Below are 27,655 nucleotides of genomic sequence, written 5' to 3' on the forward strand. Positions count from 1 at the left end.
TTTGGGCTGAGCTCAAGAAAGTCACCCAGTAGCAATCTCTCTCTTTTCTTAAAATCCTTTAAAAAAGAAAACCCTACGAAACAAAAAAAAACCCAGCCAGGCAGCCGTCACCCCATTTAGCCACCAGGAATCCTAAAGAGGTCAGGTTACAAGCCTCTGAGATGCCGCGCCCCTACAAAGGTATTGCAGAATTGCATTCGGCTTCCTACAAGAGACAAACAGGTCGCCCACCCACCCACCATCGCACTCCCTTTAGGCGATCGGAAGGGGAAAGCTGAGCTTCTTCAGGCATTTTCGAAGAAGAAAATGCAAGTTACGAAAACCTAGCACCCAGAGGCAAAACCGAGGATCCCATCCTCCTCTCTGTTTTATTACCTCCGGCTGACTCTGTGCTGAGGCACTGCAGCTGGCGTTTGGGAGAAGGTGACAGATCTCAGGGGCAGATCACAACACGCGCAAACAATGACCGTGCTGCCAGCCTGCAGCATTTACAAGATCTGGAAGTCTAACGGCCAGAAAGCAAAGCAGGGGATCACAGAAAAACTCGCTGATCCCACTAGGAAAAAGAAGAAGAAGCTAAATAGCTTCTTTGTGTGGCACCCTAAATCCCAAGCACCCTCAACTTCCTGTCAAGGGCGCCCGTGCCTCCACTAAACCAGAAGCACAAAATGATCGTCCCCGGACAGACCCCACTGCAAAGCATTAAGACCGCCCCCCTTCCTCTCCACAATTGCAAACAGCCTCCCCCCTCACCATGCACAGACCCCCAGTGCACCCGCCCGTTGAGTCCCCCGCACCTGCAAGAACAACAGCAGCAGCAGCAGCAGCTCAGCAGCAGCAAAGGCACCTCCGCCAGCTTACACCATCTTCGTCCTCGTGGAAGAGGAACTCGCCCCCGGAGCTCCTCATTGGCCCCCGGGCGACGTCAATCGGTCGCATGCAAATCACCGGGGCCCCGCGCGGCGGCGATTGGCTGACTGGGAAGCGCCTCCTGGTAACCGGCAGGCTGCGCAACCAAAGCCAGGCGCCTCGCCTGCATCCCCTCCGCATCAGCATCTTTCCCCAGGCTGGGTACCCATTTGGTACCCAGGTAGTGCCCTGGCTTGCAGCATCCCTCCTCCGCCTGGAGCATCTTTCCCTGGGGATGCTGCGTTTGTGCCCTACTGTAGTCCTGTGCACGTTTATCTTGGGGGTAAGCCCCCACTTCTCTAAGTGGGACTTTCAGAATCGTAGAATCAGAATAGCAGAGTTGGAAGAGACCCAAGGGCCATCTAGTCCAACCCCCTGTAATGCAAGAATTTCAATGCAAGGCTTTCAAGTAAACATGCTGTGGGTTGAACACATTGCACAGGTTAACCTGTGGTATTCAGCACCATGAGATGTGGCAAAGGCTACTGACTCATATAGTTTTATTGCTGGACTGGTGGACCTCCATACCTTACCCTTTCATCATCACTGACTATTCACCATGCTGGCTGGGGCTAACGGGACAGCATCTGGAGCACCATGCTGTCCCTGCATTACACAAAGTTACAGACAGAGGTCTGTCTATGGAACCTGCAGTCCAGAGTCACTATGCCACTGAATAACAAATCTTAGAGCCATGAAAATGGGCATATGTACAGACACCTCAGGGGCATCTGGTTGGCCACTGCAAGGGGAACAGATGGAAGACTAGACAGGCATTAAGTCTGATCCAGCAGATCTCTCCCTCTGCAATCCTGTGTACACTTACCTAGGAGTAAGCGCAACTGAGCAGCACGGTGCAGGAGTGCCAACTTGGCCCTGCGACCGAGGGTGCCTGCGACCGAGGGTGCCATGCAGTGTGCATAGCCCTGGCACCAAAATTTGTGGTTGCCCACAATTCTTCATGGAGAATTTTGTGCATGCTCGGGCACTCAGGGCCTCAAAGAGTTGGCACCTATGGCACAGTCGAACACATCCTTACATGTAAACAGGCAGAATATTGGCTTGGAATCTTGTGCAAAATGACTAGAGAGGGGTAGTTACATTAGTCTATTGCAATGAAATTAGCAGAGAGTTTAGTGAAACCTTAAAGGCTAACAAATCTTATTGCAGTGTAAACTTTTGTGAACTAGGTGTTTGAAGCATAATCCTTAGATGCACACGGTCATAGAAATGAAATAAAATACAGATAGGGTAGATTCAATAAGAGTTAAAATGTAGCAACATAAATGTGTGTGTATGGGTAATGATAAAGTAATTAGGTAACTTGTGTGTGCTTTTAATTAACATATCTAGTGTGAAAGGAAGCCATTGTCTCTATTCAGGCCAAATGAAGAGAGTTAAAGCTTCATGATGAACTGTAATTGCTCCCTGGTAGTAAGTTCCCCTGAACACAGTGGGACTTCCTATATACACTTACCAGAAGGATTGGGCTGCAATTCTATGCACTTTCCTGGAAATGAGACTCACTGAGCACTACATAATAAATAATTATACATGCATAGGGTCATCTGCAGTTTTATTACCCACTTTCTGAATACAAACTCCATTGAGCACATTGGGACTTATTTCTACACACACTCCTATGGGCCTTCTGAATTGTCTTTTTCATGTATCTTCCTTTAACTGATATGGAAACCTGAGTTCACCATAAGGTAGGTATTTCAGTGCAGAAGGCCCAGTCATCCGGTATCCTGTTCTCTGGGAAGCTCATGAAGAGTGGTGTCACTGTATTTAATTTGCACTTAACCTCTGCATCTTTAACGACAGCCAAGCACACAGAAAACTAGTAACTGAAGCTTTTCTATCTTATTTTCTCAGTTTCAATGAGTTAAAAAAAGCTTCACTACAATGCCGGTCTATTTCCATCAGCATGGGCAACAGTCAGATAAGAAAGGAGCGGTAGACCAGCAACATTTAATGGGCTGCAGGTTACCTGCCTCTGTCCTAGAGTTTGTTGCTGAGCAAATGTTTGGATTATAAAGTGTGGTAAAAGGAGATTTTCTTGCCCATATTCCCATAATCAGGACTCACCCTACATTTGTAAACTGCTTTGAAGTTTTTTTTTTTGTCAATAGGTGTATAAATTGTAAGGAAATAAACTGGAAGAGTGTTCAGGAACTGAAATAAACATTGATTCACAGAATATCACCTAAGAAACATAAGGGATTCACTTCTACAAGATGTGGTGATGATTGTTGCACATCTGCACACTCCTGCCAATACACACAGCACTTTACAAAGGACAAGAGGGCAATCCCCACCCCAGTAGGTTGCAGTATGAAATGCATGGTGATGAATGCTGGTGATGTTGTGCTTTTAAATGATTCGGTATATATTAATGGAAGATAACAGTGTTGAGCTATGACAGCTAAATAGATTCTCCAATAAAGGGCCACAACTGAATAGTATTGGTGTAGCATGTGGGTGAAGAGACTAAGCCCCCAATTTAAATCTTGCCTCTCCCTGGTAGAGGACACTTACTGTATCTTGTTTGCAACTCTGGACAATACCGAGTGTGGACAACACTGAGCTAGATAAACCATTGGTCAGACTTGGTATAAGACAGCTTCCTATTTCCTTTCTCAGTAGTCAATGATAGGCCTCACAACCTCTCAGCCTTGCCTACCTCACAGGGTTGTCGTGAGGGGAAAAGGACAGTGGCACAGGTTAACTTTGCGCGCCTCCTTTAGCTTCTTTGCTGAAAGTCTGAGATACACGTATAAATGGGATAAATACATAATACTGGAATTAAAGGAAATTGCACCAGTTTTTAAAATAGCTGGGAGGGAGGTGGGGGAAGGAATAAAGCTTCCAATTGTAAAATTGGCTGCTTCTCGCGCTGTTTAATTATATCAAAGTAATTGTTGCTAAATTGCACAGGGAGCAGGGACAGGATAAGAATAATTTGTGCTTCCATTCTCTTAAGCTATATAGTGCAGCTAAAATTTGAATTTTCTTTTCCCCCCGCGCGTGCGGTTTCCGGCCCGCTCGAGGCCTCGCCCCTTTTCTCCGTTGCCGCGGCAACGCCTATGCTACTACAACGGCCGCCACGCCGGCTCGGGCCGTGCCATTTAGCAACGTTCGGTGGGGAGGGTAGGTGGCGGAAGAGGAACGCAAGGAGACAAAGAGAGGGAGGGAGGGAAGACAGGCAGAGGAGAATAAACCCTATACGGAGATGGAACGATACTGGGCGAAGGGCAGTGGCGAAAGGCAACGTTTGGCCTCTGGAGACGACTGGTTGCTCTGCTCCCCCTCCAACCAATAGGCGAGTGGTTCGGCCCGGACAAGATGGCGGCGGCTGCGCGCCCAAAGAAGGAGAGCATGAAAGCGGCAGGTAACGGGAGGTGGGAGAAAGTGGGGTGAGCACCCCGTCCCATTGAGAGAGGCGATGAAAAGCCGCCCGCTGATTGGCTGTCCGGCTTCCCCTTCCTCGTATAGCTTTAGGGGTGCACTTTGATTTGCCCCTTTCCCATTGGGGAAAAACAGAGGAGCCCGCTGATTGGCTAGCAGATTCCCTTCACACACACCCCCAACTCGCGAACTGTGCCGCCAACTGCCTCTGCCCCTCCTTTATTGTTCCGCTAGGTTCTAGAAGGTTCCATTGGCTCCTCTCCCTGCAACTTGGCCTCTCTTGACATATTAAATGCTGTAAATATATAAGGTGGTTTGTTTTTTAATCACACACCAGTGCCCTCAAGAAGCTTCACAGACAAATTGCTGAAATAATTTGATAATTTCCATGGAACACCCCACAGATTATATTATTATTATTACTGTATTATTAATAATAATTATCACCATATACTATAATGGCTCTGTGACCCCTTGGCCTGCAGAGCCGGCAGCCCCTCTCCCCTTTTTTGAACGCCTTCCGTTGTGGATGGAGGTTTTCCTCAGCCTCCTCTCCACTCCTTGGGAGTCCTCTGGGCATCTGCCTCCATCGCTCCAAAGAGAAGTGCCTCCTTGTGCCTCTCCACAGGGGCCTGGGAAAAAGATGCCCCCAGCCTTAAGCAGCCTGACAGAGATTGACCAAAGATGAACATGAAGCCAGCTCCTTAACTTGGGAGGCAGCAGCGGGCGCCGCTCGGCCTGCATGGTGGAAAGGCTCCCCTTCTGAGCTGGGCACTCACCTCCCAGGCAGGCGTTGCACAGCATGCACAAGAAAGGCCAACATGCCGCCTGCCTGCCCGGCCTCCCACTTGCCTGCCTGTTCCCCACAACAAGGACTGGCCGCCAGGGCTCCCTCAGTCACCCACTTGCTTGCATACTCCAAAGCAGCCTTGGTTCCTGGCAACTGGCACCCCCTGGCAAGCCCGAGAGGCACCATTGGCCCTGGGAGCTTGTAGCCAAGGCTTCTGCAACAAACAGCTGCACAAGCCTTGGGGAGGCAGAGATGCAAAAGGGTATCCGAGGAGGGAGGAAAGAGGGACGGAGGCCGGTGTTGCCCACGGCACCCTTGACCATCCTTCAAGGCACCCGGGGTGCCATGGCACACTGGTTGAAAACCCCTGCCCTATACCATCGTACAAACTTAAAAAGAAAATACTCCACCCTGGCCAGGAAGATGAAGTTAAGGCAGTACATCAAAATAATACAAGTTCCTAAGCCAGGTAACCATTTATAGAGAAGGCAATATATAACCAAAAACTTTCATAATGTGAAGGGAGTGCTATATTTTTCATTTTTGGCTGTGTATAAATGTAATAAAGCTGTACCAATTAGTTGTGGAGGAGTCTTTATGTGCCAAACCTTGTACTGGTTTTATTATATTATTTCCCACAAGTGCTGTTTGCCACGAGAGCACAAACAAAGGAAAGTTGTTTTTTTTTTAAAAAAATACTAGTGTTCCGAAAACTTGGTTTTATTGATTTGTGAAGGGTACCTCTTCTTCAGTTCAGATCTGTTGAACATAATAATAAGGATGTGTGGGAGAAAATGGGTGCTTGGCTAGGTTAGTACAATCATACCTCGGATTGAAGTAGCTTCAGGATAAGTATTTTCGGGTTGCGCGCTGCGGCGACCCGGAAGTAACGGAGCGGTTTCGCCGCTCACGCATGCACAGATGGTCAAAATGACATCATGCGCAGAAGCAGTGAATCGCCACACGCGCAGACGCAGGTTGCGTTCACTTCTGGATGTGAACGGGGCTCCGGAACGGATCCCGTTCGCATCCAGAGGTACCACTGTACTTAACTTTAAAAGGTAATATTTGCACACTGATTGGTACAGTGAAGACATACCACCTAATTTTATATATATAACCACATTGAATGCCTGAGTTTTTACATTCTCCACTTCCCTCCTTCACTTCCTGGTTAAGTCAAACCATAGTTTTATGTTCAGACTGTGGCATACACTAAGGATGTGGAACTCAATACCCTTCAGATGCTGTTAAGACTACAACAGTATTATTATTATTATTATTATTATTATTATTATTATTATTATTATTATTATTATTAAAATGTTCCTGCTTTTTTCCTCAGGCAGTGAAGAGCAAGAGTGGGATTCCCTTCAGCTAGTGCATTATTTTTTTTTTGGTTTTCCTATGTGATGACTTGCCATAGTGTCATAATGATTTGCAGTTCTGTACAACTCAAAAAGCTTGCTTGCCATTTAATTTATTGCACAGTTTCCTCCAACCCTTCCTCCAAGCACAAGGTGGCTGACAGCACAGAATATACAATGTAATATAAAAAAATACAAGAAAAGCAGCCTAAAATGAAAAATACAAATCAACAACACTAAGAGCCCCTCCAGATTTTCTTTTTACTGCACATTCATTATGATTTATGTTCATGATGCTATTTGGGCAGTCATACACATTCCTGCTTTCAGTTCTGTTTGTCCCTATAAACGTTTTGGGGCAGTCACACTGCTTCATTTTCAATCTGTGCATGTCCAATACCACAAATGCTCTGGTTTATTTTTGTCCCGCTTTTGGTTTGCAATAGTCCCTCTGGATAGCAGTAATGTGGCATTGGGGAATCATCGCAGAACAAACCAAAGTAGATTAAATCTATCCCTAATTCTTTATTGTTGGGTCAAGAATATGTTGTAGAATACACCTGTAATAAAATAGCAGTCTGGAGAGCCCCTAAATAGTCTGCTCCAACTTCAGAAAGAACATTGGCTTAAAAACCAAAGGCCTAGACAAATAGAAAATTGATTTGCTCTTGAAGAAAGCTAATGCAGAGGACAATCTCTCGGGAGGGAGCTGTAAATTGGGTGCCACCACCAAAAATGCCTTGTCTCACATTGCTGTCTTGCCCATGGTGCTGGTCATAAGTATTATGGCTAGGGGCCTCTCAGTTGACTGCAGGGCTTGGGGCAGAAAGTATTGCGGAAGGGTGTCCTTCACGTATCAAGGTTCCAAGAGGGAGAGTGCTCTTGTGCTTGGATTTGCTTGCTGGTTTCCCTTTGGGACATCTGGTCAGCCGCTATGATCCTGGGAGGCCTTGTTCTTGACATTCCTTGTAGTGGGTCTTACTCTCACATTTACCTGTCCTGTTTCTTTGCTGATTCCTCTGCCTGTCAGAAATGCCCCCCCCCCCAAAAAAAATTGGTAGGACTTCAACCTTGATCTGAGGCAGACCTGCGGTGCCCACCCACCTCGCATCCCAAGGAAGTTATTTAGGTACATATGGTTCCTGTCCTCATTGAAGTGATGGGGCCTAGGCCTGCATTGCATACATACAGCCTGGCTTCGGCTTACAATGCCTGCATACATAAGACTCTTGTTGATTTTATCTATGCAGTCAGAAGACTGACCCCACATCTTGGGGCTTTGGCAAGATGTGTGTCTTTGTGTGACTCCCTATTCCCAAACTGGGCAGGAGGGGTGCTTGGAAGATGGAAATCTCTGACAATGAGGAAGGCAGAAGAGGGAAAAGAAAGCTATAGAAAGGCCAGCAAGAAGAGGATGTGAAGGTGCCCCCTTCCACCTGAGCTGGAGCTGCAGGCATATTTCATCTATACAGATGAGCTCTAGAAACCCCAGCATGTCATCTATGAATGTGCACAGTGCTGGTTTTCTCAGTGGCAGGTCAGCTGCCTGCCCTTGAATGACTTATCTGGCTTCGTCTCCAGGCAGGGCTAATTTGGCAGTGAGTCATCCTTAGACTCCTCGGCTGGAAAGCGAGAGGATTTCTGGATGCCCTAGCTCTGCATTTGCCCAGCAAGCCTGTGTTTTTCACCGTTACTGCTCTGTTTACACACGCACCCACCTCCTTCCTGGTAAAATCTTCCTATACATTGTGTGAAATCAGGTGGCAATATTTATTTTAGATTATCCCCTTCCCCCTCCTTTTTAAACTGCCCTTTACAATACAAAATTCCCAGGGTTGTCAATGTAAAAAGAAAATGCACAAACGGTTATGATACATACAGAATTCTGTTTACAAATGACAGTGATGGAGTTGGAAATCACGTTCCTGGATGCTGCTGCATGTTTGTTTTTCATATATTTCTTATCAAGTTTTAATGGCAACAGACATGCTTCAGGAAAAACAAACAAACAGAAGAAGTAGTATAGGTTGTCACAACTGCTAATAAAAAAGTATAGGATTCAGGTCGGCGATTTACCTAGTCAGTAATAAAACATACCGAGAGGAAAAGAGTGTGAGGCCTACAATAAGAAAGTGTTCCATGGTCTAAAGTAAAACAACATTCCCCCCCTCCAAAAAAAAACAACACACACCCAAAGGATAAAAAATAACCATTGGCTGTTCAAAATCCAGACCCTTGGATAGATTTGTGGAACCTAATGCTTCTGAGCCACTTTATTTGTATGTAAAATAAAATTAGACATTTGTTTTAGATAAGGGGGGGTTAATTCCAACCCCTTTACATTTAGTAAACTGCTACAGTAGGAAGAAAGATTTGGCCTATATTTCTGAAGTGCAGGGGAGCACAATTCCCTACTCCACACGTAAACACCCCTGTAGTCTGAAGTGATGGAGCAGCCTTTGCCAACCTGGTACTGTCCAGATATTTTGTCACCAGCCAGCATGTGAGAAACAGGATGCTGGACTAGATGGACCATTGGCAAGATCCGGCAGGCTCCTCTTATGTTCTGCCATGTTGGAATTACTCCTTCTGGAAACTGGAAGAAAATGCATAGGCAGGAAGTGTGGAGCGTGGGCTCCTATGCACTGCCATCTCTGTCAGTAGGTAGTGAGGCAGCTGCTTCAAGCGGCAAATGTCAAGAGGCAGGGAACAGCAGTGAGATAAGTACAGTGGTACCTCGTGTTAAGTTCTTAATTCGTTCCAGAGGTCTGTTCTTAACCTGAAACTGTTCTTAACCTGAGGTACCACTTTAGCTAATGGGGCCTCCTGCTGCCGCCGCACCGCCGGAGCACGATTTTTGTTCTCATCCTGAAGCAAAGTTCTTAACCCGAGGTACTATTTCTGGGTTAGCGGAGTCTGTAACATAAAGTGTATGTAACCTGAAGCGTATGTAACCCGAGGTACCACTGTTCAGGCAAGAGTTTGTAAACTGGAAGGTTTCAGGTTGTTGCTGTGTGGACTAGCAAAAGCTTTGAAGGGGTTAGTTACTTATGTGGACCTAGCCAAATGCACCTTCATAGCACAGGAAGACACGTGTAATGTGAGGGTGGGCCCAAAACGTTTCTTGAGTTGGATTCCCTTTTTGTTTCCCTTTGAAAGGCAGTAGTCTCTGTGGCTGAGGTGAAAACGGTGCCAGCATTTCAGGCAGCAGGATGGGGGAGTGGCAAAGGATCTTTGTACAAAACTTGACGGTCCCTCCACACAACCAGAGGAGACGGCACTCTCCACCCAGGGAATCAACGGCATTTCAGTTCATCCTGAAGTCTGTGGAGGGGGATGCATTGAAGCTGGTAAGATACACCTCTCCTTGAAGACCAGGGTTTGTTTTTTTAAAAGAAAAAGTATGTCTGTGCAGGGACATTTTGAGCATCGCATCACAGCTGAGATTATTATTAAGATTATAATTATTATTTATTAAATTGTAAACTGCCTGTCATCCGAAGTTCCTAGGGTTGTTCACAACAGAAAAATACAACATGAGAATACAAAATACTTAATAAAACAAAAACAAACCCATACCCCCAGGGCTTTGATAGGCATGCTAGTCATATGAGCCAGAAAGTCCCCCAGAGCTGTCTGGAAACCCATTAGATCCATCAGCCTCTGAGGGCAGACCATCCTAATAGATTCCCACCTCTGCAGAGAGGAAGGTGCTGAAAACCTAAATCTCAACAGGGAGTGATCTGACCATGACAAGGGGCTGATGTCAATAAGATGCCATTACAATAATATTTAGATGAAATGCTCATGGAGGATACCACCCCACTGAAGTGAATCTATGATTCTTCCACTGTCACAAAGATAATTCCCCACTAGCATCAGTGTCTATAAGTGGTAACCATCATCAACATCAAGTTTTTGGTGGAGGAAAAAGGTCTTTTTTAAAAAGGAGTTTGCAGTGTAGATGACGACATCAGGGATTTGAACTGGGTACCTTGGGGTCTGTGGGAGTGGTCTGGCATTGGAACTATCCCAAGCATGTGTTCTGGCAGAGAAAGAAATAGATATGTTCAGATAGCCAAACATCCTTCCTTTATATTTTTAACTGGTGCTGCTGTTTGGTGTAATCATTTGTGTGCATGTGGCTGTATACATATGTACGCACTCAGCCTGTTCTCAGCCCTTCCTGGGAATTTTTAGCAGCAGCAGGAGCAACAACAACAACAATGGCATCTTTCTGTCTCAGGAGACAATGGAAGAGTGTGCCTTCAGGGGTAAAGTCAAACCATTGGAGAGTTACAGCGCCTGCTGTGGCTGTAGAGACCAATACGGGAGGGACATGTTTTATTGCAGGTGGAGCAGATGAAGGTGTCTGGTTTTGCTGCTGCAGGTGCAGTCTATCTATATCTATGTATCTATATATTATATATCTATATCTATATCTATCTGTAATGGTTCTAGGGGTTGCTCGTGCGTAAATCGACGCCACACCTGGCTGGGTACCTGGGTGAACCCTTTCTGTCCAGACAGCCACTCACCCGTGGCTGTCTCAATCGCTGGCAGAATCCGTCAGTGGGCGTTTCTTGAACTTCTTCCAGCAAAGAAGCTCTTTGACGCCTAGTCACCACCTACTCTCCCTGCGCGGAAGCCTTCTGCGCAGGGAGGGTGTGGGCAGCGGAGGACCCGTGCTCTCCCCGCTGGTCTCCGGCGAGGAGTCATGGAGCCACCTCACCGATTCCCCCATCTGCCCCCCTTCTCCACTGGTGCTACGCTGAATTCCTTCCCCAGAAGATGGGTTGCTTCTCTCCCTCCAGGGACGCTCTCCGGAACCCCTCTGGAGCCCTCCCTCTCCCTCTGGCTCCGATGGCAGTTCCCTGACACTATCTACCTACCTACCTAATTTGGCATGGGACATTCTCAAACCTACCTACATTATACCATAGAATCTACTTCCCCACCCTGTCACTGATTTCTCATTGTAATGGCAGAATGTGATCTGGCCAGCTTGTCCTTTCTTTTTCATTTCCAATTCGTTACCCTGTCTGTCTGTCTCCAGAGTATGTGATGCTGCTGGTGCATCTCACTTAAAATAAGTAGGATTCACCTGCTAAAGCAAGCCTCTTTCATGTATAAGGGGGTGTGGGGTGGTAAGTGGGCAAGCTCAGCCCCTTCTGTACCACCTTGTGAAAGTATAAAGTGGTTGATTCAACTCCCATCTACCTTATCCAACCTGCAGGCAGAGACCTGAGAAGGTGAACATGCCACTCTCTAGGCTGAAGTGTTCAGGGGTTTAAAGCCCTGTCCTGCTAAATAATGCAGAGCGACTAAATCTTTAATAGCACACTTGGTAAAGTCTCTCTGCTCTAATCCTGGCCTTGCTGATGGTATTGGAGACGAGGGGCAGCTGGGAGTTAAAATACCTTCTTTTGGATCGGGGGTCAACGCTGAATGTACATGGGCTGACCCAGGCCCTAAAGGGAGTCCCTGTTCTCATACCCTCCTCTGCCATGGTCCTGTTCCTTTTAAATCAAGGAGGGATGGAAAATTGCTCTCTGATTATTTTGTAAGATAAAGAAATAATAAGCAAAAGAGATGCTGCATGTGTTTAATGCACATTTTATAGGGTTTCTGTCTCAAAACACTGCTGCTGGTCTTCCGACTGGAGTGGGTTGTTGGAAGTGCTCCAGTTTCTGCAGTGGCTGTCTCTTGCCATCCTGGCTCATTTCGCAGTGGTGGAGATCAGGGAATGACAAAATCTGTCACTTTTGGTTTCTGACAGTTTCTTGTTTTTCCAAACCTAAATTCAGGTCACCCACACTTGTGCATCACTTTGCGCCTTTTTAATAAAAAAAAAAGTTGCCACATTAAACTTCCTGCTTCCCTGGCTGTCTGAGGGTTCTGCTTTCCCCAGGGCAGCATGTATAAAACTAAACAATCGACGGCAAGTTATTTCCCTTTAATAGCACCTAAAAACCTGGCCAAGGTGAGTTGTTCTTCTTGCTGTTATTATTTGTTATGCACCACCCTTTCCCTGCTGAGAGCATGAGACAGACAGGAATAAAAACACAGCATTAAAAGCAGGAACAGAACCACAATGTAAAATACAAGATACAGTAATAAAAAACATTATGCTATGCAAATGGTGGCACTTCTCTTATGCTCTAAAGCAGTGGTTCCCAACTGGTGGTCCACAGACCCCAGAGGGTCCACGTTACCCACCTAGGAGGGTCTGTGGCATCATTCACATAACAAAATCTACCATAAAGATATTAAAATTTTCTAAAGTAGCGAGTCTGTGACTTAGCTTTTGAAAAACCGGGTGTCTGCTGTACTTAGCTAATTGGGAACCTCTGCCGTCCTGGAACAAATAGGTGACTTGCTGCACCTTCTCTTAACTGTGAGGACTAGAAACATGATTTATAAATAAGACTTTGCTCCAGCTTAATCAGATTTCTTCACCAATAGCACGCGTCTCCTGCCATGGCCAACCTTGTAAATATTTAAGATGGATGGGGTGGCTAATCTTTTTTTTTTTTTTTTGGCCTAAGGGCTATGGTCTGCTCCACAGCCCCCTGCCCCCCCCCCGAAGCAGACTTTGAGGATGCATGAGGGTGCTTTAGAGAGGAGGGGAGGAAGGAGGCCCCATTGCACAAGCCCCAGGCTTACGCACAGACTGCTTTGCGTATAACCCATTGACTGTAATGTTATTTCTTAAATGAAAATAAAAAGTGTATTATTAGATGCCCATTTAAATTTGTATGAGAAAAGCAATCTGTGAATAATTTAAGCGGCGCTGAGTGCCATGTTCACACAGAGAGCTGCTGTGTGGGCTCTTGACCTTACCATCACCCAAGATCGCTGCCTTAACTATGCAAATCTCTGTGTCAAGTTTTCAGGACGTGAGCCTGCTTTAAGCAGCTGCTGTGTAATGTGCTGGTGGCTAAGACTTCCAGGGGCCAATTGCTTTCTATTTGACAGAGAGTGAGAACGTCGCCTTGTTTAAAAATCTGATGCAGTTAACTTTAATTACTTTCCCTCTGGTTCTGATACTGGCCAGCTGTTCCCTCTCTATCCTGCCCTCTCATATTACTGTAAGATATTTCTTTTAAAAAATAATTAATCCTAACCTAGTTCCTATTCGACCACATTCAGCTCCCCCCTTTGCATGTGACTTCCCACACCATGGCTGTCTTCTGTGCTATCTCATACTATATACTGTGCCCCTTGTAATTTATGTTCTACTGTGCCCCTTGTAATTTATGTTCTACTGTGTACTTTGCCAGTTTTGCTATAAACTCTTAACTCCGCATGGGGATATTGCAAAGGTGGGTGAGCATTTTTATATAAAACTTATAGACCTAGTTCTCTTTAAAGTGGATAAGTATAAACATTCGTTAAGCCACTATCCTATATTCGTTTACCTATATTCGTTTACCTGGTCAGACCAGGATGGGGAAGAATTGGAGGGTTTACCTACTGACAACCAAGGGGGAGCAGCCCAGCAGGTTATGACAGGTAGCGTCTGGGCTGTGCGAGATGGAGGAACAACCCAGAAGGGAAGCTACAAATGAGGACCCGGACCCGGGGGGGGGGTCCCAGAGGTGTGTCACCCCAGTGCTCCACCCAAACCACTTCCGTGTCACCCAGATGCTCTGTGCCCATTTCTCCACCAACTTCTGTGCCAGCCTTTCCTCCGCCTCTGGCACCGCTGGAGCTTGTCCCTCGTCCAGCCTTCCAGGAGACACCCACCACCTGTCTGGTCCTGAGCTGGTAGTGACACCTCCTACGTTACATAGGTTGTGAAGAGTCCAGCACTGGCACAGACAGCTTAGGCTCAGCCCATTAGAAGGTGTTCCCATTTTCTTGCCCAGTCCAAAGAAATAACCTGCTTGCCACACTGAAGTGGGGCCTTCTACAGCCTTTATATCAGGACGTAAGGGGGCATGCCATTTGTTGGATCAACGCTGTGCATAACACCCCTTGGGCCATTGATCCTTGCTTTGCTTATGTACCACACCGATCTGAGCATAAAATTTTTTGGCAGAAAATTTAACCTGAGATTGATTTCTTTATACAGCGGGAACCAGGACATTACCTTGGAGTAAAGGTAAAGGGACCCCTGACCTTTAGGTCCAGTTGCAGACGACTCTGGGCTTGCGGCACTCATCTCGCTTTATTGGCTGACAGAGCTGGCGTACAGCTTCCGGGTCATGTGGCCAGCATGACTAAGCCGCTTCTGGCAAACCAGAGCAGCACACGGAAACGCCACTTATCTTCCCGCCAGAGGGGGACCTATTTATCTACTTGCACTTTGACGTGCTTTGGAATTGCTAGGTTGGCAGGAGCAGGGACCAAGCAACGGGAGCTCACCCCATCGCAGGGATTCGAACTGCCGACCTTCTGATTCGCAAGCCCTAGGCTCTGTGGTTTAACCCACAGCTCCACCCATGTCCCTTACCTTGGAGTAAGTTCTACCAAATTCATTTCATCCTTCCCTTCTGAGTAGGCACATCTCATATACCAGTTAGTTTACGGCAGCCTTTTCTGGCCTGGGGCACGCCAAATATTTTGGATCACAACTCCCATCACCCCTGATATTTGATTGTAATAAATGGGGCTGGCGGGAGGACAGCAGGTTGGGGAAGAAGTAACTTTGCAGTGTTTCCCAAACTTGGGTCTCCAGCTGCTTTTGGACCACAATTCCCATCATCCCTGACCGCTAGTCGTGCTAGCTAGGGATGATGGGAATTGTAGTCCAAAAACAGCTGGAGACCCAAGTTTGGGAAACCCTGAACTAGAGCAAGGAGATTTGTTAAAACAGGTGCAAATAGTTCCCGTTCTCCTTAGGATAGGCCCTCCTCTGTTCTGATGGACAGACCATGCTAATCAACTCACTGCTACTGGCCTTGACAACTGTGTTCTGGCTCCATGGTCAGAGGCAGCACTGTAAGAACAGGATGCATGGTTTGATGGGCCATTGGTCTGATCCAGGAGGCTCCTCTTAAGTTTTTAACAGTTTGCTGCAAATTCCATTTGTAATCTGAGAACTTGTAGATGAAACCTGCATTCTGCATGTTGCTGGAAGGGCCACCTCCTCTGGACCCATGCCTTAAGAGAGGCAATGGAATTTCCTATTGCTGCACTCTCCATCTTTAAGAATAAGAATCCTTCTCAACTAGACCAAAGACTTATCCAGCTCAGTTTTCCGTTTCCCTGGAAACCACAGGAAAGGAGGGTGCGCTTGTGCTCAGGTCCTGCTTGCAGGCATTCCATAATTGGCATCTGGTTGGCCACAGTGATAACAGGATATTGGTCTATATGGGCCACCAGCCCGATCCATTTGGTTCTTCTTACATTCTCATGGTTTGCTTTGGTCTACCACTGGCAGAGAGCATTGGACGAAATGTCGGACGTGGAATTCCAGCTGCGCCTTTCCTTCTTTGATGTCACCTACCACCATTTCTTTGGGAAGACCTGGAGGAGTGCCACGAAGCCCCTTAAAGCTGGGCTGGGACATCCCCCTGCAGTGGTCTTCCACGAGGTAAGGAAGAGATGCTTTGAGTGATGTCTGAAATTGGGGTGTTGGGGGGCACAGGGTGGTGAAGTAGAATTGGCCCAAATCCACAGGGTGGTTCAAAAGCCTGTAGGCGACTCATTATTTCTGCAGTGGGGTGAGGAGTTCATGCTTATACCATAATAGACGTGATGCTAATTTGAGCTGTTTTTAAGGGCCTTCTACAGGATGGGTGGAAAGCTGGGATCAGGGAAGGCAGGGCAGGAAAATCTACCTCCTTTGTACTTTCTGACAAGGTAACAGGACAGGGTTGAAGAACTGAGAGTCCTGATAGCCTGGTGAGGGCTCAGTAGTAGCTCACAGCTTTGCTGTTTCAAAAAATTGGCACCTCAGCCCCAAAGACGGGTTCAGTCTGTTCATATATAGGTCCTGCTGCTTTTGTCCATGTGATGGTGGTTCCACTGCATGTACAGAGGTTCCTGTTGATGCTTCAGGGACCTGTGGAAATTTAGATCGCCAACGTGCCCCAGGATTTCAGCAAGGACTGTGTTACAGGTTGCAAACAATACTTTGCCAGTATCAATTATTAATAATCATAATGAACTAGAAAGATAGGTACGTGTCTGGGACGCGAGGTTAGGAATGGGTCTCCCGCTGTAAATCATGCAGGCACCTGCCATTGCAATATCTCCCCTTAACTGTAATTGTAATCTGGTGGGTGGTATTGATGTCACAGTGGAAAAAAAGTTCTTCCCTTACACTTTTATTAATAGCTTAATAAACATAATACATACCTCTCGGCTTCTTGGTTTCTGAAACTGGGACCAGAGATTCTCTGCCCTCTTAGTCTCTTCCTCTACCACGTTGGAATCGTATGATGTTGGGGCTGGAAAGATCCCGGCACCAGGTTGCTTGAGGTGTTAAAAATTGTATGCTGGTCTCTTTTGCGACCTCTTGCAGTTGTTTTGTATGCTCCCGAACTGCTCTGCCAGTGCATGTGTTGGAGGTATTGTCAGAATGCTCAAATGGAGAGGAAGGCAAACCCCTTTCCCACTAGGGATTGCATAAGTGAATTTTCCCCACATCTACTGCTTTAGGAAGCTGATAGTGTCTTGATGAAGGCCGCAGCCCCTAGTCCAGTCCCCAGCCTCATCTCAGACCTAGTTGCATGCCTGGCAACCAACTAACATGAAGGCAAGGGGGGATTCTTATCAGATCTGGAACCCGGGTGTTATCAGTGAATATAGGTAGAGGTCAGCAAAACGTTGGCTGGCCTTTCTAGCCAACCAGCAGTTTGTGTTTGCCAGGAACCTCACCCTGAAGTCAGCAGGAGGTCATGTGCAATCGCATAAGAATATAAAAAGAGCCCTTCTGGATCAGACCAATGGCCTGCCTAGTCCAGCATCTTTTGTCTGCAGGAGAGCTTCTCTTGCAAGTTCCAGAGGTCTGAGAAGCCCATTCTGCAGTAACTCGGAGCAGGGCTTTTAGTGTGCCTGCTCTTGTTCTGTGGAATATCATCCCTATTGTTGATTCATGTTGTGGAATATCATCCATATTGTTGAGCTGGCCTCAACCAGAGCCAGGGCTTTTTCGGCTGTGGCCCTGATCGGGTGGAACGCTCTGCCACAAGAGACTAGGGCGCTGTGGGACTTGACATCTTTCCGCAGGGCCTGAAAGACAGAGCTGTTCCACCAGGCCTTTGGCCAAGGCACAGTCTGACTCCCTCCTTTGGTGATCCTTGTAGAACTCTGGCCCAGTGGTTGCCATTTGATTTTGAATTGATTTTAGAATATTGATTTTAGAATGCTGTGTTACTTTTATTGCTGTTAGCTGCTCTGAGCTCTGTTTTGACTGGGGAGGGTGGGATATATATAAAAATTATTCTTATTCTTATTATTATGACAGGAACCCTGATCTGCACTTTCTGGAAACAAGTGAAAAACCCCCCAGATGCTATAACCTTTCCTCATAGAGCAGTTGCTCCAACCCATTGATTTAGGATGCCCCTTTACAGTGGTGCCTCGCAAGACGAAATTAATTCGTTCCGCAAGTCTCTTCGTCTTGCGAGTTTTTCGTCTTGCGATGCACGGTTTCCCATAGGAATGCACTGAAAATCAATTAATGCGTTCCTATGGAAACCGCCTTCCCCCGACCTCTTCTGGCGGGCGGCATTTTAAAATCGCCCGGGACAGCGGAGGACTTCTCCGCTGTCCGGGGCGATTTAAAAGCCCCTGGGAAGGCAGGCAGGGGGGACAAAGGCTTTCCCGCCCGGCCGCCCGGCTTCGGGACATCGTTCCGATGCCGGGCGGCGGGGGGAGGCGTTCCTGCCCCACCGCCCGGCATCGGGACGATGCCCCGAAGCCGGGCGGCTGGGGGAGGCGTTCCTGCCCCACCGCCCGGCATCGGAACGATGCCCCGAAGCCGGGCGGCTGGGGGAGGCGTTCCTGCCCCACCGCCCGGCATCGGAACGATGCCCCGAAGCCGGGCGGCTGGGGGAGGCGTTCCTGCCCCACCGCCCGGCATCGGGACGATGCCCCGAAGCCGGGCGGCGGGGGGAGGCTTTCCCGCCCGGCCGCCCGGCTTCGGGACATCGTTCCGATGCCGGGCGGCTGGGGGAGGCGTTCCTGCCCCACCGCCCGGCATCGGAACGATGCCCCGAAGCCGGGCGGCTGGGGGAGGCGTTCCTGCCCCACCGCCCGGCATCGGGACATCGTTCCGATGCCGGGCGGCGGGGGGAGGCGTTCCTGCCCCACCGCCCGGCATCGGGACGATGCCCCGAAGCCGGGCGGCTGGGGGAGGCGTTCCTGCCCCACCGCCCGGCATCGGAACGATGCCCCGAAGCCGGCGGCTGGGGGAGGCGTTCCTGCCCCGAAGCCGGGCGGCGGGGGGAGGCTTCAAAAGCCTTCCGGGGGCTTTTAAATCGCCCTGGACAGTCCCGGGGCGATTTAAAAGCCCCCGGTTAGGCAGGCTTCAAAAGCCGTCCGGGATAGCGGGAAGCGCTTCCCTGCTATCCCGGACCGCTTTTAAAATGCTGGCGGTGGGGAGCAAAGCCTTTCGCCCCCGCCGGCCTTCCTGGACCTCTTCTGAAGTCCGGAGGGGGGGAAAAGGCTTTGCTCCCCACCGCCAGCATTTAAAAAAAGGTCCCCGAGATTTCCCTATGGGCTTTCGTCTTGCGATGCAAGCCCATAGGGAAAATCGTCTAGCGAAGCGTCGCAAAAACCGAAAAACCCTTTCGTCTTGCGGGTTTTTCGTCTTGCGAGGCATTCGTCTTGCGGGGCACCACTGTATGTGCTTTTGCTTAAAGGGCTGGTGATCTCTTAGGAGTCGCTTGAGGTTAGATGCTGGAGCCTGAATGATCACAGATACAGCAGGTTAGGATCCTATGATCCTGAGGCTTCATACATCTGTGATTCTATGGCCATGCCAATCACAGGGGGCAGAGTGGTGTGATCTATTCCTTTCAGCAGCTCAAGTGGAGGGTGGGGCACACCCAGACTTGGCTAGATCACAGCCTTGGACCCTGCCGGAGTCCCTGAGCACATGCTCCTTCCCTGGTAGTTCATGTATTTATTGCATTTCTATCACACCTTTTACTCCAAGGAGTTCAAGGTGGTGTACATGGTTCTTCCTCCTCATTTAATCCCCACAACCTACCTGTATCAAGAACTTTTTAATGTTTGATGTTTGCTATGTTTTTATTATGTTGGAAGTCAGCCAGAGTGGCTGGGACAACCCAGTCAGATGGGCAGAGTATAATAAGAATAATAATAACCTGTGAGGTAGGTTAGGATGAGAGCCAGTGACTGTCCCAAAGTCACCCAGTGAGCTTCATGGCCGAATGGAAATCTGAACCGTGGTCTCCTACGTCCTATTCCCAAAACACTACCCACTACACCATGCTGTCTTTCCCCCACCCCCATATCACTTATAGGTCTCTCAATATTCTCCTGGATGTCCTGCCTTTCTTCTTTCCCCATTCCTAGTAACGTTAGCTGTAAAATTATACTCTTTCCCCGCTCCTCTCCGGAATGAAGGGTTTGAACAGAACTGGGATTACTCTTGAGTGTAACTTGGTGGAATTCTCTTCCGCAACAAGTAGTGACGGCTACACACTTTGATGGCTTTAAAAGAAGGTTAGACAAATTCCCTGAGTTACCCTGCACATAAGTTGTTCAGGGCTTTGTAAATGAACATGACTCGGTATTGTGCCTCCATTCTGTCTGTCTGCTCTACCCTCACCCCCCAGTCTAGTAAATGATGGAAGAGATTTTTTAAAAAATAAAAATTCTCATTGCTTGTCATGCTTGAGCTTAGGCAGCAGATGGTGCTCTTGCTCCAGGAATGATGCAAGGTCAGTAAGCATATCCAACCAATTCAAGGATGGTAGGAGCGGCTGAGGGTGACGGGGTGTCCTTCCCCAGTAACTTTATTCTGTGTTGTCTTAAACTTGGCACCAATAGACCTTGCTCTGAGTAGCCTTGCGTCTTCCCTCCCTCCCCGATGATCCCATTAAGTGGATTGCCTTTCTTTCTTTAAATGCACTGTTGCGTTTTAGTATTTGTAAAGCACAATTCCCGGGAACTTTAGGATTATGGTGCATTTTACCATTTCTCTCTCTCTTCCAGTGGCGAATGGATGCAGTAGGCCAATCAGGTGCTCAATACGCTCATCACATTTGATATAGAAAAAATAGGGGTGGTTGGCTTTTCTGCCCAACTCCCCAAGGGACTGAGTCCTCTCTAAGTTCATGATCAGTCAGAGATGAATGGATGGAGGCAGGATGCAGTGAAAGCAAGGCAGATCTTTATTTTTCTGTTGCAACAGAGTCCCCCCCCCTTGCAAAGAGGCAAGAGAGACCCAGAACCAAGAAGAAACATCTCTTTTAAGGGTTTGCATTTTGGCATGGAGAAGAAGCACATCCCTGCTACAAACAGTCAGAAATTACATCATGCACAAGGTGGGGTTACTGTGGCTCAGGCAGGCCAAGGTGTGAGATTGCTGAGGATTTAGCAAGTTTTGCATAGTTCCAGACACAGTTTACACAAAACATTAGCATTTGATAAGACAATCAGGATGCCCGTCAGAAATCCCTCAATGCAGAGCATCTGGGCAAACAAGAGGTTCATAGATATAGGAGAGGAATCCCTTCAGGAACTTCCCCTGATTGCCATTTGCCTACGTTTTATCAGGCAAGGGGGATTAGAGAGGCAGAGGAAATACTGAGAGTCTTTAGGAGAGCCAAGATGGCTTTTGGATTGCTCTCCTGTGCTATTTTAGACATGTGGTTAATATGCTTGTGTATGTGTGTGTACCTTTTGCAATTATCAACATTTATTCTATATTTAGAATTCTTATAACACATTTCACAGTGATTTTTCGGTGCACAGAAATAATTTCTTCTTATCAGAACTAGTGTCCCCGGAGGGTAATCCACCGAGGCTCCTGGGACACAGCCCTCCCACTGAATACGTCATGCCATTTTTTCAAAATTGCCTCCTCAGCATCCCAAAGCCATTCTCTCTTTGCTTTCCCGCACACATTTCATACTTCCTTGAACTTACAGAGGTATATTTGTCATTCTCCTGTTCTTTGGGAGGAGCTTCTGAAGGAGCGTATCCACCCCCACCATTCAGCCCGGACACTGAGGTCCAGCTCCGAGGGCCTTCTGGCGGTTCCCTCACTGCGAGAAGTGAAGTTACAGGGAACCAGGCAGAGGGCCTTCTCGGTAGTGGCACCCGCCCTGTGGAACGCCCTCCCATCAGATATCAAGGAAATAAACAACTATCTGCTACTGGAAAGAATTTTTTTTGTTTTGACTATGGCAGACCAACACGGCTACCTATCTGTATCTGACTTTTAGAAGACATCTGAAGGCAGCCCTGTTTAGGGAAATTTTTAATGACAGATGTTTTAATGTATTTTTAATATTTTGTTGGAATCTGCCCAGAGTGGCTGGGGAAACCCAGCCAAATGGGTGGGGTAATCATCATCATCATCATCATCTCTCCAGACTGCTCAGCCAATTTTGATCCAAAAGTAGAATTGTGGCAGAGTGTCTTTAAGTAGAAAAACCATGTGATTAGTTGGGTTCCTGGAAAGTCAGCCCTGCTAGGAAAGCTCTTAATCCATCTGTTGTTTTAAGGCCTGCCCAGCGCAGCCAGTATGGCAGATATGGGATGAGCCAGGACTGCATCAGAAACAGCCTTATGTGGTAGCATTCACCTGTCAGAATCATGCATTGGTTCCGAGCATGCAAAGAGACGCTTCCTTGAAGGCCAGAGAGGCAACAGCGAGTGCTTCTTACTTTAAGGAGTGTTTTTGTTTGTTTAGTTTAGTAATATAAACAAACAATAATTTTCAACCTGTGGATCTTCCCATCTCCATTTTGGCCGGTGGGGAGTCAACGAAGGGAGGGGAGAAGCAAGGAGGAACAAGTGTCAGGATGAGGGCAGCAGTGGAAGAAGGAAAAGGTGATGAGGGCGGATCGAGGACAAATGCAGGCTGGCCTCTGTGGGCTTCTCTTTGGGCGAGAATGAATTATGCTGGGATTGCAATTCACCGTTTTTGTTCTTTCGGTCAAGAATGGTATCATGCCCAGTGAGGTCCACGTCTTACTTGTTGCATTTGCAGTCTTATGATTGAATTGAAAACCACTTTCCTGCCATTCCCATTCTTAATCATACAGAGGTGGCCACTAACGCTTTCAGCGATGCCAGCATGACCTCACAGGGGGGCGAGGGCATGCCACTTGTGGCTCTGAGACCCTTGCTTCCAGGACAGATTTCCCTGCTAGTCTGAGCAACTCGGACACCTGCTTCAGCTGGCTACCAGGTTCCTTTACCTTTGACTCACATTCTTGAGTCTTCTGCCATTTGAAGAGTCTCAAGACCTTCTTGCGACTCTTCTTTCCCACAATAATGGCAGTGCAATCCAAAGGAGCCGGTAAAATTGCTCTGCTAAACAGTATCAACAGCAACAGAAAAATCCAGGTTTGTTTTTTTTTTGTTTTTGCAATGAGGGTATTCCAGGGATTGGAATGCAGCACATGTTAATGGTTTAGAAAGTTGTTTACTCCGTCACAGAGAATAACTGTCAAATCCTGATAAGCCGCTCCAAAGAGGGCAGGAGAACATCGTCTCATCTGTCACAAACACGGTTCCTGCGTGGATAATTTGCTGAGCCCCGTTTGCCATTCTCCCCCAGCCGTTCCGTTCCGGCTAATGAACAGCTTCATATCACTGTGATTATTCAATTATTATTTCCCCCTGATGATAATGGGGGAGCACTTGTGTGGAGAGGTTTGCCAAGGTGCCATTGCAAATAATTACATTTCCCTCGTTTACCTTCCTGGGAAGCTGCTTTCAAACCTTTCAGAGAGAGCTACCTGTGCAGGGGAACCGTCTCTTAATGCTTGTCTTCCTAATGACAAACAGAGAGAGTTGTCCAAGTTCCTGGATGCCCAGCGGATTCCCCCTGTTGACAATTAGGCATGTGAAATATGCTGCATGCAAGTAATCCTGCTTCCATTACATAAAGCTAGGCAAGCACATAATAAGTAAAAAAAAAAAAAATTATTTGGATTTAATCGTTTGTTCTGTGCTGTGGATCCTGGTGGATGCAAGGTTTTAAAGAACTCACATGTTGTTCCCAGGCTATACAAAGTCTGAGCCAAAGAAGGCTCATTTCTATGATGCCTGTGGAAGACCCTCAAGTGATATCCAAGTACAACAGCCCTCTCCCTTCTGTGGTATCCAGCAGCTGGTATTCAGAAACATTACTTCCTCCAACTGTGAAGGCAGAGCATAGCCTTCTGGCAGTTCCCTTGCTGCGAGAAGCCAAGTTACAGAGAACCAGGCAGAGGGCCTTCTTGGTAGTGGCACCCGCCCTGTGGAATGCCCTCCCACCAGATGTCAAAGAGAAAAATAACTTCCAAACTTTTAGAAGACATCTGAAGGCAGCCCTGTTTAGGGAAGCTTTTAATGTTTAATAGGTTATTGTATTTTAGTGTTTTGTTGGAAGCTGCCCAGAGTGGCTGGGATAAATAAATAAAATCATCATCATCATCATCATCATCATCATCATGGCCAGTAGCAATTGATACTCCTATCTCCATGAATTTGTGCAATCCTCTTTTAAAGCCATCCAAGAGAATTGTGATGCCCACAGAGACCAGTATGTGTGCACTTCCTTGTCCTACTCTGTCTTACTCCAGTGAGGGGACACCCCTGCAAAGCTCCCAATCCCTATAAGTACAATTCCACATGGGCAGGGCTTTTTAACTGTTCCCTTTCATGGCCCTCATGAAGATGCCTCACCTTGAGGCTGCAATTTGTGGAAGGAAGGCAGGCCTGATTTTGGCTGAAACCATGGAAGTGGGTGAGGAACAGTGGCCCTTTCTTCTTCAACCACCCAGTTAATGTCAAATGCAACAAGACATTTAACATAAGCCCATATTGCATCCTCATTTGGGAGGGAGCTCTGCCAATTTCTCTCCCAAATCTTTACCCCAGTGTAACCCTGGTGACTTTGAACTGCCAGTGTGCTAGCCCCATTCAGGAAAGGAGGCATAGACTAGGAAGACCAATATTGGCACTTCTGGAGACAGCAATAGGCTTAGCGACGCAATGGATACCCACTTTGAGAGAGGTACCCAATTCTTCAGGAACCTGCCCATAACTCTGCCTTGCCGGTCCGCTTGTCAACGGTTGCTGACAATTTTTTCCATCATTTTGCAATAAAAGATAATAGAATAACGATTTATTTCTGCGGACTGATGCTTTAATGCCTCCCTCCGTTATCCTTCCCTGACAGTCTGTGATTACAGCAAATGTTTTGCCTGTGACACTTGGATAATGACTCTCTAATAGAAGGATTAACCTGCTCTTCAATCACACGCCTGCCAGGGATTGCACCCAGACTTTCCAAGTCATGCTGGTCTAAGGAGAGGCTACTGGACAAGGTTTGGGAGTGGTCCAGAAGTGATTCCCTTTGACGGGAACTGGCACAGGCTAAATGCCTTCGAGGATCATACCCTTAGTAAGCGCTGCTGCTTTTTGGATTCTTGAGATTGTGCAAATGTGCCAAGATCATCTTAGGGTTTCTAATCTCCAAATGGAGAACTACTTAGCCCTTAGCCCACGTGACCATAGAAATTGGATTTTTGATCAGGATGCCAACCAAGACAGAGCATGCATGATTGCTGCCCATTACTCTACTTGGTACCTCCAAATTAAGACCAATCACTCAAGGTCCCATTACCTTGAGACTCTGGCCTTCCCACAACTACACAGGGCCTTTGTACAACTAAAATTTCAACAGATGCCCTCGGCATATTTGGAGGGGAGATACCGGGGAATTCCCCATGTGGATCGCAAATTTGTACATGGATGCAATCAGGTAGAGGACATCACACACTACCTGCTGATTTGCCCCCCGTATACAACGCCCAGAGGAAAATTTATATCGCCAATTGGCTTCCAGGTCGATCCATACAGGAAGTGACAGCTGAACAGATAAACATCGGTACATTATCCACCAGGTAGCCACATTTGCGCTGGCAGCCAAGAAGCTCTGTTCCAACTATGTGAATGCACTCCAGTCTTAAGTCTTAATGTTGTAAATTTCTTGTTATGTTGTAAACTACTACGAGGTTACGTTGTATGATTTTAGATTAAATTTCATTTTATTCTCTGTCGTCTATTGTAAAGGCCTTTGGCTATATGCAATAAAATGGATTGATTCCCTTTCGACAGGGGTCAGGGCTGGCCCACCCATTAGCCTTGGTGAGGCACTTGCCTTGGGTGGCAGGGTGGGGATGACTGGGAGGGGCAGCAGATCCAGCCTCCCCCAGGAGAATACTGCTCACTGCCTCCTGTGCTTGCTGCCCATGGCGGCTAATGCCACTTGCTGCTCTCCAGATTCTCCCCCCCCCCTTCAGCATGCTGTGGCTTCTAGTCACCTCAGGCAGAGGAGGAGGCAGTGATGGGTGGGGGCTCCCCTGACCTTTTCTGTTTCGCCGTAAGTGGCAAAATGGCTTGGGCTGGCCCTGCCAGGGGTTGTTGGGTGTTCATTTTCACTCCTCCCACCCTTGGCTACTGCTAATGCCATGACTGATATGGACCCAGCGCTGTGGGCACCCACTTTGGGCTGCCACTGAGGGCCAAGGGCTGCACCCACATGAAAGTTGGTGTATGAAACCTGAGTGAGAGGTGGGGAAATCAAGACCTCCCAGGGTGGGAGACTAGGAGGGGACAGGCTTGATCCAGCCTGCTCTTCTTCTATTCTTATGTACCATATTTGTGTCCTTGGAAGAAGTTCCAGATATACAGGCAGCAAGGGGCCGCAGTTTGGAATCGGCTTTAGTTAGCTGTAAGCTGCTATGATAACCCAACTCATCTCCTCTCCCCTCTTGCCCTCCCCTTCCAGACTGTTTATTTCCACACATCTTTGGATTATCCCAGCATCGTTTTGGTGGCGGAGGTCGTAGCAACAGCCCGGAGGCGGGACGGGACCCCGCAGGAGATGTCGTGTGGTTTTGGGATCGTACATTTGTTTAACAGCAGATCTGAGCCAGCAAACCTGAACTTGAAGGACAAAGGGTAAATGGATGAACTTTTGTAATAGCAGAGGCAGATTTCGGTGTCTTTAGGGCTGTTCACACAAGTGAAGATTAGCTGGTTTTTAAGCCTAGAGCTGTGTTTGTGTAGACATGGTTGGGGAACCTGCAGCCCTCCAAATGTTGTTGGACTTTAACAACTTACCAGTGTGACCAGCGGTCAGGGATGATGGGAGTTGAAGTCCCAACAACATTTGGAGGACTGAAGGTTAAAGAGAGTTTTACCTTGGGTTAAAAACTTAATTCATTCCGGAGGTCCGTTCTTAACCTGAAACTGTTCTTAACCTGAAGCACCACTTTAGCTAATGGGGCCTCCTGCTGCCGCTGCGCTGCCACTGTGTGATTTCTGTTCTCATCCTGAAGCAAAGTTCTTAACCCAAGGTACCTTTTCTGGGTTAGCTGAGTCTGTAACCTGAAGCGTCTATAATCCGAGGTACCACTGTACTTTGCACTGGGACAAAAGATGACACCAACCGTCTCTATCATGTTCTGTCTCCTTTTTCTCCCCAGGCTCAGTTTGTATCATGGGACCCCACGAGCCCTCTTGCACCCACTTCTCCAAGAGCCAATAGAGAGTAAGTCATGAGGCATATTACCATTTTCACATGCTAGACAGTGTATTCTTTGCATATGTATTAAGGCGGATCCATAAAATTCTGAGGGAAAGCAGAACATGGACTCAGAGGGGAGGGGATGAATGAGCCCAAAGTACCCACCCACAAAAGAGTCTGCATGCTGTGTCTCTGTATGCTTCAGCAGTCTGGCTTGCCTCCTTCCAATCAGCCCTTCCATGGTGGGTCATTCTGTCTCATCTTTGCACTGAGTGTGACTGGAGCATACGGTCACTTCTGACACAGATGCACTCTTTGCCCACTCTCAGAGACATCTATCTGCCTGTTGCATCTCAGCTTGAAGCACTGCTCTGGGATTGTGTTATTCTAAATACGTGACACACTCAAGCAAGCAAATCATGCACAAACCCAGGGCACGGTCTTGTTTACGACCAGCTAGCCCTTAACACACTCTAAAACTAAACCTCTTGGGAAGTA

At 47.5% G+C, this 27,655-nt stretch overlaps 2 protein-coding genes across 6 annotated transcripts in view; one reads left to right on the forward strand and one right to left on the reverse strand.

Moving 5' to 3' along the window:
* KCNAB2 (potassium voltage-gated channel subfamily A regulatory beta subunit 2) overlaps positions 1-894 on the reverse strand; it is a 106,368-nt gene extending 105,474 nt beyond the window's left edge. For all 4 annotated transcript variants that reach the window (XM_081923752.1, XM_081923750.1, XM_081923751.1 and 1 more), the window contains exon 1: positions 798-894. The gene's annotated coding sequence lies outside the window, so the exon portion shown is untranslated. The remainder of the gene's footprint in view (positions 1-797) is intronic.
* Positions 895-4,062: 3,168 nt separating this feature from the next.
* The window catches only part of NPHP4 (nephrocystin 4), a 95,897-nt gene continuing 72,304 nt past the window's right edge, over positions 4,063-27,655 (forward strand). Inside the window, exons 1-5 of one of the 2 annotated variants that reach the window (XM_081923440.1) lie at positions 4,063-4,303; positions 9,641-9,827; positions 15,866-16,018; positions 26,417-26,589; positions 27,117-27,181. In XM_081923440.1, coding sequence (XP_081779566.1) covers positions 9,690-9,827; positions 15,866-16,018; positions 26,417-26,589; positions 27,117-27,181 — 529 coding nt within the window. In that variant the 5' untranslated portion in view covers positions 4,063-4,303; positions 9,641-9,689. Of the gene's footprint in view, positions 4,304-9,636; positions 9,828-15,865; positions 16,019-26,416; positions 26,590-27,116; positions 27,182-27,655 lie in introns of both variants that reach the window. The other variant, XM_081923439.1, reaches the window with a different exon arrangement.

This window comes from Podarcis melisellensis (assembly GCF_964234715.1).
Source record: "Podarcis melisellensis genome assembly, chromosome: 8".
NCBI classification, from domain to species: Eukaryota; Metazoa; Chordata; class Lepidosauria; order Squamata; family Lacertidae; genus Podarcis; species Podarcis melisellensis.